At 63.2% G+C, this 12,007-nt stretch overlaps 1 protein-coding gene across 1 annotated transcript; it reads right to left on the bottom strand.

Annotated features, from left to right (window-relative positions):
* Positions 1 to 716: 716 nt before the first annotated feature.
* LOC111139058 (V-set and immunoglobulin domain-containing protein 8) lies at positions 717 to 7,488 on the bottom strand. Its single transcript, XM_022491183.1, has 7 exons — positions 7,440 to 7,488; positions 3,971 to 4,146; positions 3,335 to 3,536; positions 3,025 to 3,246; positions 2,351 to 2,470; positions 1,834 to 2,041; positions 717 to 993 (listed from the first exon to the last, which is right to left on the bottom strand). The coding sequence occupies exons 1-7, from the start codon at positions 7,486 to 7,488 to the stop codon at positions 717 to 719; spliced, it is 1,254 nt and encodes a 417-aa protein (XP_022346891.1).
* Positions 7,489 to 12,007: the final 4,519 nt, after the last annotated feature.

Here is a 12,007-nt window from a genome sequence, read left to right on the forward strand (position 1 = left end):
GGGAGCGGTTACTTTTGAGGCCCTCAGAGGTCTTCTACCCCAGAGTGGGGCTCTGAAACCCTTCCTGGCAGTTGAGAAGGAAGGCATACGCCCGGAAGAGAGGAGGAAGGAGGAGGACAGAGATGTGGGAGGAGGACGAAGAGTGCGGAGGATGGCTGGGAACCTTCGGGGAGGTCAACTCGGCCAGGCCCCCGGTTCCCCTCCTCTACCTTCCAGAATGGGAAGGGAAAGCGGGACGTAGGGTACAGTTGCCCCATCCACCCCCGACCCCCGCAACCCCTTCCCGCCCGCCCGCCGCCTGCCAGAGGTGGGAGGGAGGAAGGGCGGGAGGGCAGCCCCCGCCCGGGAGCAGCCGCCCGCGTCCCCGGCCCGCGTCGCCCCTCGGCGGAACCACAGCCGGCACAGTCTGAGGTCTTACAGGTGCTTTATTGTGCTAACACTGCCGCCGGGGAGCTCAGCTCTCCCGCGCCACCAGCCAGTCCGGACCCGCGCCCCCTCCCCGGTCCCGGGGCCCCCCGGCTGGGCTGGAGACGCCGGGCGTTCGCTTCGACCGCGCTCGGCGCTGCCCCCTCCCTCCCGCTCCCGGCCCCCGCGCCCCTCTCGCCCGGGCCCCGAGGAGGCGCCGCGGGCCCCCGTGGCCCGGAGGCGCGGGGCGGGCGCGGCGGGCCCGGGGCCGAGCGCATTCCCAGCGGCGGGCGGGCGGCCCCGCGGCGCGCTCACACCAGGAGGCCGTCGGTGCGCTGCCGCGGCCCCTCGGCGCAGTCGGCGGGCTCCGCGCTCTTGACCTTGACGTAGACCGGGGAGGGGCCCGCTTCGCAGGGGCCGGCGGCGGCGGCGCAGGGCGCCAGGGCCACATCCTCGGGGCCGCCGCAGGGCGGGGGCGCGTACTTGCGGCGCAGGGAGCGGCTGACGGTCTGCGTCGGGTACCCCAGCAGGTGGGTGACGCTGCGGCCGCGCCCGCTGGCCTTGCACCCGGGCGCCTCGGCGTCCTCTCTGTGGAAACAACAGGCGGGCGGGTGAGCGGGATCCTCCGGGCGCGGCGTGGGCACGGCCTGGCGGGAGCCGGGGGCGCCGGCAGCCTCTCGGCCCCGCGCCTCCCTCCGCCTGCGCCTCGCCTCTCCCTCGGCCTCCACCTGCACTCCTCTGCCTCCTCCGGGTCGGCGACCCCGGGGCCACCGTCTGTACGCCGCAGACAGAGCCTGTCCGGCAGCCCCGTCAGGCGCCCTGCGGCCCCGTCTGACGTGCGCACCTCCGTCCGCCTTCGCGGGAAGGGAGGCGCGGGGACCCAGGAGGGGCGGCCTTACCTGTCCTTCTCTCCGTAGCTAACACCAGCCTGGCCTCTCGCTTTCTCTTCTCCACACCTCTGCCCCTCAACCTCCTGCTCCATCCCTTCCTCCATCCCCAGGGCACTGCAGCCATTAGCACGACTAGTCTTGTTCTATTTTTATTACTAGGTGGTTTCTGTATGTTATTAACACTATTCTTACTATTGACTCTTCTTGAATAAGCATGTCCAGAATTATCACCGGCGCGAAACAGGGGAAACACGCAAAAATACAGACCCTGCCCTCCAGGAGCTTACAGTCTAGACGAGACGGACAGAGAGGTGCACCGACAGGAGGGAAACGGAGGGCAGGGGGTAGAGGTGAAGACCGGCGCGGGAGGGGGAGGAGCCAGACGAGTGGCAGGTCGACATGCTGCGGTCCCAGCACTCCTGGCGATGGCAGGCAGGGTGGGGGTGGGGGTCCCGCCGGCGGGCGGCAGGCGGGGGTGAGGAGGGCAGGGCGCCGGTCCCCCGCCACTTGGCGGCATGCACCATGCATCAGGTTTTACCTGATCTCACTAGCCAAGTCGCCGCAGGCCCCGCCGCCGCCGACCCCGCCGCCAACGCCGTTGCCGTAGCCGAAGGCACCGCGGGCGCCGCCGGCCCCCTGGCCCCCGCAGCAGCAGCAGATGAGCCCCCAGATGCCCACCAGCAGACAGCCCAGCATGAGCAGAGAGCCCAGCACTGCGCCTATGATCATGCCGACGCGCCGGGAGTCTGTGGAGAGAAGTAAGAAGGTCGGGAGCCGCTCACCGGGACAGTCCGGGGCAGGCGCTCGGTGGGAAGGAGAGCCAGGATCCCAGGCCATCTCAGGGCCCTGGGACACCCAGTGAGGAAGGATGGGGAGAGGCAAGGGACCCCGCTAAGTGCATGTTTCTCCCAGGGCTTCCTGGCAGCCCCCAGCAGAGCCTCAGGCACTAATGGCAATGGGCTGGCAGAGGGGGGGGGGCCTCCAAACACAGCCCAGATTCCTTCAGCCCCGCCCTCTGGTCCCCGGGCCCCCAGGGCCACAGCCACTGCACCTACCTGAGACCTTCACCTCCACCACACACACACTGTAGCCCACGTGGTTGGCCACTGTACACTGGTAGAGTCCGTCGTCCTCGCGGGAGATGTCCTTCAGCAGCAGGTCACCGTTGTTCAGACCTGAAACTAAAGAGCGCCAGGGGGCTGGAGCGAGGCCCAGGGGCCCGGTGTCTGAGAGCGCCACCCGGGCCTAGGCTGCTGTGGGGGCCGAAAGGTGGAGGCCCACCCCAGTCTCCAGGTGAGTCCCTTTCCCCCAGCTGAAACAGAGAGGCAAGGCAGGCCCCTCTCCCAGCACCAGCACAGAGACACCCTTCGTTCATTCTGTGACCTTAGGGAAATGCATCCCCTCCCCAGGCCTTGATGTCCTTCTTTGTACAGGGAGAACAAGGTTAGACCCGAGAATTTGTAAAGGCCCCTCCAGCCCTGATACTCTCTGGTTGTGAGTCATGCGCAGCTTCTCCCAGTCTCCCCCCATTTCCTCCTCACACGGCCCTGGAAGGTAGATGTTATTATTCCTTTTCTGCGGGAGGGAAGCCAAGGCAGAGCAACGTGCAGCCGCTTGCCTGAGTCTTGCCGCCAACCAGTGGTGCATCCAGGAGCCGAGCCTCGCTCTTACCTATCTGTCCCAGACCGTGCCCTCTGCACCCTGGGGCCCGCTGCTCGCCCAGTCCCACCTTGGTTCAGGGAGCTGTGGAAGGACTCCTGGTAGGAGAGCTCGGAATGGAAGCTGTGCTGGGAGTGGTAGGAGCCGGCCCGGTAGGGGCGGGTGTGCCCGCTGATCTTGGCCCACTTGTAGGAGAGCGGCGGGGTGCCGCCGTTGGCAAAACACTTCAGCACCACGTCGTTGCCACGGGTCATGTGGCCCTCGGACCAGCACATGGGCACCGCAGGCCGAGCTGCGGAGAATGAGGCAGGTGTGAGCCAGGGCCCCGCCCAGAGGCGCCGCAGCCTGCGTCAGGGGCGCCCGGAGGCACCCGGCGGTACCTTGGACAGTGACGATGACCTTCCGGCTGGCCATGGTTGTCTTCTTCACCCTGCACTCGTAAGTGGCCGTGTCCGACACCTGCAGGTTCATGAGGTTGATGGAGGCATCGTACTGGCTGGGGTCCGAGGCGGCGAAGCGGACCCTCTGCTGCAGGTGGGGGAGGTTGCCGTGATTGATCCTCTTGTCCTGGTAGCTCAGGAACTGTGAGGAAGAGGAGAGCACAGACATGTGACACAGGCAGAGCAAGGGGCCCCGCGTGGCTCGGCGTCCTCAGGAGCCTCGCTGAACTTCGCGGAGTCCCTGTGGAGGGTAGCCATGGTAGTCATGAAACCCGACCCTAACCCCATGGTGAGTGCGTGAGAGCAGATGAGATCAGGCGCTTTGGAAAGCGCAAGGTCGGGCTGGGACTGCCCTGAGGCCTCCCAAGTGCCGTATGCAGCAGGTGGGGGTAGGCGGGTGAGGTGTGACTTGTGATGGCAGAGCCCTCCCCCTGTAGCCCCTTTTCCCAGAGAGGCCGTGGGGGAAGTTCAAGGTCTTCATTTGCTTCTCTGCCCTCCCTTTTCCCCGGAGGGTGTCAGCAGCCCTACAGGTTGACACCATGAAGCACAGGGTAAGGCGGTAAGCCAGACACTCACTACATTCTCCCGATGGGAGGGGTCTGAATTGAGCTGCATCCACTCGATGTCCAGTCCATTGGGGCCATAGTCCTCAGGGTCCAGGATGTAGGGGCAGCCCAGTCTCACGTTATCACCTTCCGCCAGGTACAGGACCTCCTGGCCATCCCCGTTGATCCGCACAGCAGTCAGCAGCGCTGGGGGAGGGGCAGATGGGGGTGGAGAAGACGGGGAAGTGGGGGCATGAGCTCCAGCCCCTCTCTCCACCATTCTCAGTGGGAAGGAGCCGCCGCCCCCCATTGTGTGTGTGTGTGTGTGTGACAGAGAGAGAGAGAGACAGAGAGAGACAGAGGCGGCAGGGATTGGTCTGTGCATGTCTGTGCGTACTTGTGTACGTGTCTACAGTCTACACTAGTGTGGGATGGTACCTGAACACTGTTCACATGTGTATTCCTGTTACGTGTGCTTGCGTGTGTGCATGCATGATTGTGTGTGCACATGTGTACACATTGTGTGCTTATGAGTATTTGTGGCTGCTCAGGTGTACTGTAGGGATCCTCCTGCATATAACCAGGGTGTCTTATACACACAGGACTGTGTGTGCGTGTGTGTGTGTGTGTTTGAGCGAATGAAAGAACCAGAGTCGTTAAATGCTCTGATGGAGAAGCCGGGCTTGTGAAGAGACGTCTCCTCTGGCCAGGGAGGCACACCGGCTCTAGGAGGATGGGCACCACGGCCTCCAGGGTCCCTTTCCGTCCCAAGGAGCAGATGGCTGGTCATGCTTGTGTGTGCGTCTCTGTGTGTGACCCTGCGTGTCTGTGGCCGCAAGCCTGGGTGTGGCTGCGTGTGACCCGCTGTATAAGTGCTCTGAGCGATCGTCTGTGCCCGTGCGCGACAGGAGGTAGCCAGGCTCCTGTCTCATGGTTTTTGTCTGATGGTGAGGGACGCTGGGTGTCTGGAATATGGCCCGTGCCTCTGCAGCACAGTCAGAGCCTCGCGTGGTGACATGGCATCGTGGTCTTGTGTCCTTCCCTATACGACGGTACGGCTCAGGGTAGCCGCCCTCTCCTGCTCGCTCCACTTGGGGCTCCTCCCACTCCGAACAGCCTGAGCTGCGCTGAGTCAGCCCTGGTGAGGGGCCAGGATCCCGAAGCTCAGGACTGGGCTCCTTGCCCTCCCTAATCTGAAGCCCCAGGCAAGCGCTAGCCCCAACCGGTTGGACCCAGAGAGGAAGACAAAGGGGGAGGGGTGCCAGGGCCCCAACCTTGGCAGGCAGGGCAGGAGGCTCCACCTCCCAGGCCCCTGGCCCAGCCGGGCTCTCTCTCCCCCTGTGCTCAGGACAGCCGGCAAATCCTCTGGAACCCCAGCCCTGGTCTCAGGTCTCAGCCTCTCCTTCGGCTCCGCCCTTCCCTTGATCTTTCTGGGGCCTGCGTTCTTGGTAGAGAGTGTGTATCACACACACGTGCAGTGACGCGTGGTCACAACCACACAGCAACACACTTTGGCAAACTGTCCGGATGCAGCTGTGCGCCTGTGCCGTCCCACCGCCCTGCCCACCCAGACACTGTCCGACCTGGACGGACCCGCACCCGCACACTGACACCAGTTTGCATTCACCTGGAAGACACACCCGCCGCACACTCCCAGAGTCCTCGTGTGCATTCCTTCAAGACCAGACACATCTTCAGAAGCTTAACCCAGTTCTAGAGAGCCAGCAGGGGCCCTCTCAACAGCCCCGGAGCCCTCAAGAATCACTGAGCTTGCCCCCGGGGACCCTGGTGGGGCAGCAGCCCTAACCCCATAGCTTCCAGAGGGACCCGAAGCAGGCAGGCTGGCCACTGGGCGCTAACGGGATCCGGGGATGCCTCCTCCAGCCCCAGGCCAAGAGAACACCCGCTCTCCTGAGATAAGGATCCTAGTGCTGACTGCCAGTTCCCCGGGCAGCAGGAGGCACTCCAGGGATGGGCCGGCTCAGCGGAGAGCACAGGCTCCACCCTGAGGAAGAGCTTCTGGGAGCAACCCACAGCCCTGAGGCCTGTCCCCATCCCCAGGGGGCCAGCTGTCCCATCCCCAGGGGCTAGTGGGCAGGAGGGTCTGGGCATTGGGAAGGAGGGACAGGCTGAATGAGAGTGCCTCCACCCTCCGCGGTCCCAGGCCAGCCTCACCAGCCTCTCAACCTCCACCCAGGGCTCCAGCCTTTCCACACCCCTTCACGCTACCCTGAGGAAGTCGTTCCTGCTGTCTCACCTTGGTCCCTCATGCTGTGGCACTAAGGACCTATTCCAGGAAATGGGAGAGAAGAGAGAGATTGGAGAGAGGGAAGAAAGCCAGGGTGGGAGAGAGAGCTGGTCAGCACAGAGAGGGAGGAAGGACAGGGGCAGTGGCGATGCATGGTCCCCCACAAGGGCACAGGGTAGGGGCTGCACTTCCTGCTCTCAGCTTGTAAACTCTCCATGAATACTCAAGCTGCTTCCCCAGCTGCTCACCCTCCCTCTGGAGGTGGGGGAGGGGACAACGGGCAGCCCTCAGGAGAGAGTACTGGAGCGCGGGGTCTGCCCTCCTGCACCCACACCACACACATGGACGCGTCCCGAGTGGGCCCTGCCGACCTGCTCGCAGCGGCCCAGGGGCTCTGCAAGCACCTTGTTGACAATACAATCTCTCTCTCTCACATGTACACACATGCACACACACGAGCATGAACAAAGGCTGAAAATGTGCTCCCCTTCCCGAGTTCCTCCCACAAAGCCCTTCTTGCCGAATCCAGAACCCCTGAGGGTCTCGGAGCCATTTCCAGCGAGACCCACACAGAACGGCCCATGCTGGGACTTGCCCCAGCCCGGGCAGGCGGCCACAGCATCTGCTCCCCAGCCCTGCTCTCAGGTGTGCCCTGCTGGGGTGAGGGGGCTCTGGGCAGCTCCCTCCTCGCCCTCCTCAGGCCTCATGCCAGGGGTGTGGCGCTTCCCAGGGCCTCTCAGAGCTCAGGGGCCTGGAGCAGGGTCTGTCCTTGCCCCCACAGACTATGCCGAGGCTCTGCCTTCTCGTGGCAAGCACCGCCAGGCCCTTGACGCTAGCCTGGGGCCGGGGGGTCCGCACTCTGGGACCAGCACACGCCGAGGAGAGGGGTCTTTCCCGGCTCCTCCTCGGCACCTCCCGCTTTGCTGCTCACCTGACCCCCTGCCCCACCCTCAGAGCCCTGAGTCCCCCAGGCAGGCCTGGGCTCCCATGCACAGGTGCATGCGTGTCTGAGCCCCGCCCGGCTCACAGGCACAGCCGAGATCCATCGGGGACTCCTGCCCCACAGACACGTGCCCCAAACCCTCGGGCACAGGGCTCTCCTGAGGATGACCCCTTGGCCATATGCACCGGGGGCGGGCAGCAGGCGTCTCTGACCACCCCCAGGCTCCTCTGCGGGGCCCTCGATGCCCCTCTACCTGCCCCCTTGGCCCCAGCGTCGTGTGGGCGTCCCTGCCCGATGTCCAGCGCATACCTGGGCTCAGGCACACGAGCAGAAGGCGGAGTGCTCCTCGAACTCCCATGTCTCTAGGCTCCGTGTCTCCTCCGCCTGGGCTGGGTTTCCCGGGGGCCGGTGGTGGCGGTGGGCGTGTGGGGACGGGTGGAGGGAGGGGGGACTGAGGGCCCAGACACTGCCCGGGGTGGCAGGAAGGTGCAATGAGTGCCCAGCCGCGGCCGGAGTTATTTCTATGGGAGGGAGGGGGCCTGGTCCCCGCCTTGGGGAGGAGCCCCAGGAACCCTAATTATCGGGGTGACAGAGTGGCCTACCCAGGCATTACCCAGCCCTCACCCAAGCTCTTCCCGATCCCGAGAGTGGCGCAGGGCGGCCAGCGGGTCTTGTAATTAGGCTCCTGTTAAACTTCCACTTCCTCCTGGCCCCATCCTCGGGGTAACAACAGTCGCCCCATTTCACAGCGTCCACAGGGCTCCCCTCACCACTCATTTGTCACCTCCTTCCCTGGGGGAAATGGGGAAGTGGAAGGAGAGTCAGGCTTGGGGAGGAAGGGCGGCCAGGCCTTGGAGGGTTAATACTGAGCCCAGGCCTGACCCAGCCTCCCCTGCAGGCTCCAGCATTCCAAGTCCCTGCTTCCAGCATCCAGACCCTGGGGACACCCCCCCACGTGGAGGTCTGTGGGAAGTGGCCTGCTGGGAAGGGGACATAGGCTGGAGGGAAGGCCCAGGCAGATGAAAGGGACCAGAGAATGTCTAGCCCACCTTCCCCGGGAGGCTTCTGGCCTTTCAAAGGGAGTCAAGCCTCCAGAGCTGAGAGAAAAGGGTATCTGGGCATGGGGGTCTTCCTCCCTCCAGAGCTGTGCCCCCCACCCATACCTGGGTGATGTCAGCCCTGAGCACAGGGGATCCCTGGGAGCAGGGCTGTTGGGGGATCAAGCCCCCATCCCTGCAGAACCAACACCATTGCAGCGGGGCTTGGCAGGAGAGGAACCAGGGTATGTGGAGGGAGTGAGGGGAGAGCACGGGCCACCGGGGCCGCCAGGGGACTGGCAGGAACAGCCCCAGGAGAGTGGGGGACTGGGGTGGCAAGCCCATGTGCACCTGCTCACCCGACATGAGCCACATCTCTGCTGTGTGTACTTATTTTAGGGACCATTTGGTGTCCTTGCTTCTCTGCCCAGAAAGGCAGACCAGGACCCTTGTGACCTGGACAGCTCACTGGGGTGACAAGGCCAGCGCAGCTCTGGGCAGGCTGGAGCTGGGTGGGGAGGTCCTGGCAGGGAAGGGCACAAGGCAGAGCACCAGGCCCACTACTGGTCTCTGGGCCAGGGTGTCCCAGGGCTGCCCGCACACGATGGTGGTGTTCTTGACTGGCCGGTTGCAGCGGCTCAGCTCCCTCAAAGGAACCCAGGGCCTCCCCCTCCCTGGCAGGGGTTGGGGGAGAGTCTTGGGGAAAGCTCCGGGCTCAGCGGCAGCCCAACCAGGAAGCACGAGGGATCCACGCATCTCCGCGCTCCGTACCACTCCACTGCGCTCTCCGGCAATGACAGGGTGCTCTGACGTACCAGCGAATATCCTTATTTCCTTGTTTATTTCAAGGTTTATGGGATTGTCCTGCACGCTCAGAACAGGGATTATCATTCCCCACCCCACAGGCGGGTACACACTCCAGGGGCTGCTGTGGGCCTGACAAAGTGGGGGACAGCCAGGCATCCTGACTCTCAGAGTGGCCCCAGGAAAGGGCTCCGTGGCCCTGTGGGATCGTAGACCCACACGCAGGGGAAAAGCACGGAAGGTCAGGGATGGGCAGGGGGAGAACCGTGCGCAGGAAGGAGGAGATTGGACAGACTGGAGTATAGGGTTGGTAGGTTGGGTCCTGATGGTTCCTGCCAGAATCAGGGTGAAACCTGGGTCAGTTAGTTGGGATCGCCAATGAGCTCAAGGTCAGCCTTGAGGCCAGGAGGGGAACAAAGCCTAGATTAAGCTAGATTAACAGCAGGAGCTGAGGCTGGGGCATGCAGCGCAGGTCCCCAGCCGGTCCGTGTTAGGACAAGGCACGAACCCGGGGCTCCCTTGCATTCACAGCCTGGGAATTCACAGTCGGGAAGCTGAAGGTGGGGCTGACACTGACTCGGGCTGGGCCTCTTGCTGCAAGAATTTGTTCGATCTGAGTGGGGGACTTGAGTTTGGACGGACGATGGTTCCGTTTAGGACATGAGTTGCTGTTCTATAGGCAGGGTGATGTGTGGGGATCCAAAGTGAGGTTTTATTTATGAGACAGAAAGACTTCAGTGTCTACCTGCTAAGTCCCAGACTGGCTAGAATGTTCACCCCTTTGCTCTAGAGGAACACCAGTGTCCTCTCATCATAGCTCAGTGAGTGAACAGAGGTCCCAGGGCTGGGGAGAGAGTTCCACGTATACACGAGCCCACCTAAAGCAACCTAATCCCCTAAATCGTAACCCCAGGAGTTCTGCTTCACAGCCTAAGCCTGCCCCCAGTGCAGCTCCCCGGGTGACGGGCTGTGGGGTGCCAGAGCTCTCAGCAGTGAGTGGGGCGCAGACCCCATATTGAACCAGAAGACAGGGTCCGCCAGCGGCAGTGTTACTGGCTCAGATGAGGCTGGTTTTAGAGACTTGGGGATGCATGTTGGGAGAGACTGAGGGCCTAGATGCTTCTAGAAGAACAGCCACTTTTGAAGGCTCCACACAGGAGCCCCTCAAAGCCTAAAAAGGCAAAGCACAATGATGAGTGCTGTGAAGTGTGTAAACCTGGCGATTCACAGACCTGTACCCCTGGGGATAAAAATATATGTTTATAAAAAATAAAATTAAAAAAAAAAAAAAAAAAAGGAAAAAAAAAAAAAAAAGGCAAAGCACATTGTTGTTCTCCTTTGACCCACTGAGGGCTAATTGCCACCTCCTTACAGTTTGGGGCCCATAAATGAGGCTGCCAGCCTTCCTGCCTTGTGCCCTGAGCCCTGCAGGGTTTTGGGGGGAGGTGGCGGAGGGTGGGCCCTGGGGAATCAGCTTGGTTTTCACAGCACAGACCTGGCCCCCAGCCCGAGTGTCGCTCTGGGCTCCTCCTCAGCAGAGGAGGAGAGGCCACTCGTGGGAGCCCCCGACCCCAACTCCTCCTTCTCCCTTTCCCCCACGCAGCCTCCACCCCAAACATCCCATGTCCCCACCCACTTTCTCTGCAGGTCTCAGAAAGTTCTGGCCACATCCAGGGGACTGTGGCGGTCTGTCTGCGCCCCACGGGGACAGAAGGTGATTGGGAGAGCAGGGGCTCGTGAAGGGGCAGAGGTATCCAGGTGGCTCATCAGAGGCTCTGAGAGACAGAGGCGGCAGAGGCCCAGGCTGCCATTCGGGATTTCGGGATGGAGCACCACATTTCCTAAGAAATCCGTCGTTCACCGGGGGAGATGGCCCTTCCTCTGTACAGGCCACCCAGTGTGGGTTGTATTTCCTTGTTTTCTAAGACAGAGGCAGAATCTCAAGACAGAGACATAGAAAGGAGTGAACAGAGACACCGAGAAGAAGGGAAGAGGCAGACCCAGGAGCCAGAGGAGCCCGAGGCTGTCTCTGAGCCGAGGGGCAGTGCAGCCCCACGATGTCTTGGGGAAGGAAGGACAGCAGAGGCCGCAGCCGACCTCCTCTTCCTCTGAAGCCCCGCACGGCAGTCACACGCAGCCTGCTGGGCCCGGCCTCCAGCCTTGCCGCCGGGACCGCAGGCTCAAGCTCGAGCTCCCACCCCCCCTTCCAGGGCCCTGGGTCTGCAGTCTGCCCCCCAAGAAGCTACACACACACACTCTCAAATGCACACGCTCACAGCAGACTCCTCACCCCCTCTCTCAGGACCCTGTGTAGACCCAGGCTCACCCCTACCCCACCCAGGGCGCGGGCAGCAGACCCGGGAGGGGCCCCTGGAGGACAGGGTCCAGGAGCAGCCGTCTGAATGGCCACGGGAGGGACACCAGCACGCGGGGTCAGAGCGCGCAGACCTGCTTCCGAGTTCAGGGTCACAGAGAAAAAAAGAGCCCCGCGGCTGATCACCCTTTCCAGCTGTTCTCAGCAACGGCTGCCGCGGGGCGGGCGACCAGGTGAGGCCATGGTGGGGGGGACGAGAAGAGTGGGTTGGGGGGCACCGTAGGCATGGCGGGAGACTGCCGAGTTTGGACGAGGAAGGGGTGGTCAGTGATGGACAAAGGCCGACATGCATGTGTGGGCTCAGTTTCAGGAACCGGGTTGGGGCCAAGGGGCTGAGCATCCCCGGCTGAACTGGTTTAGAAGGAGTGTGGGGATTCCTGGGGACAAACCCAGAGATCGGAGCGGCTCTGGAGAACCGAGCTGTGCTCCCCTCATAGAGGGCAGCCTTATCCTGCGGGACCCTCATGCATCCCACAAACGGCTGGGCCCCGGGGAGGCGGCCAGCAGAACAACCCCCCCCCCCGTCCTCCTGGAGCCCCATCTTCGGGGGAGATCAGCAAGGGAAGAGGTGCCCCCTCGCTCACGGGGTCGCGAGCCATGGCACTAGGCGGGCAGCCCCCTGACCTGGTGGGAGGGGCGTACAAACAGCTCTGGAGGACCAC

Source organism: Enhydra lutris, unplaced genomic scaffold (assembly GCF_002288905.1).
Source record: "Enhydra lutris kenyoni isolate GAN:26980312 unplaced genomic scaffold, ASM228890v2 scaffoldscaffold94, whole genome shotgun sequence".
NCBI classification, from domain to species: Eukaryota; Metazoa; Chordata; class Mammalia; order Carnivora; family Mustelidae; genus Enhydra; species Enhydra lutris.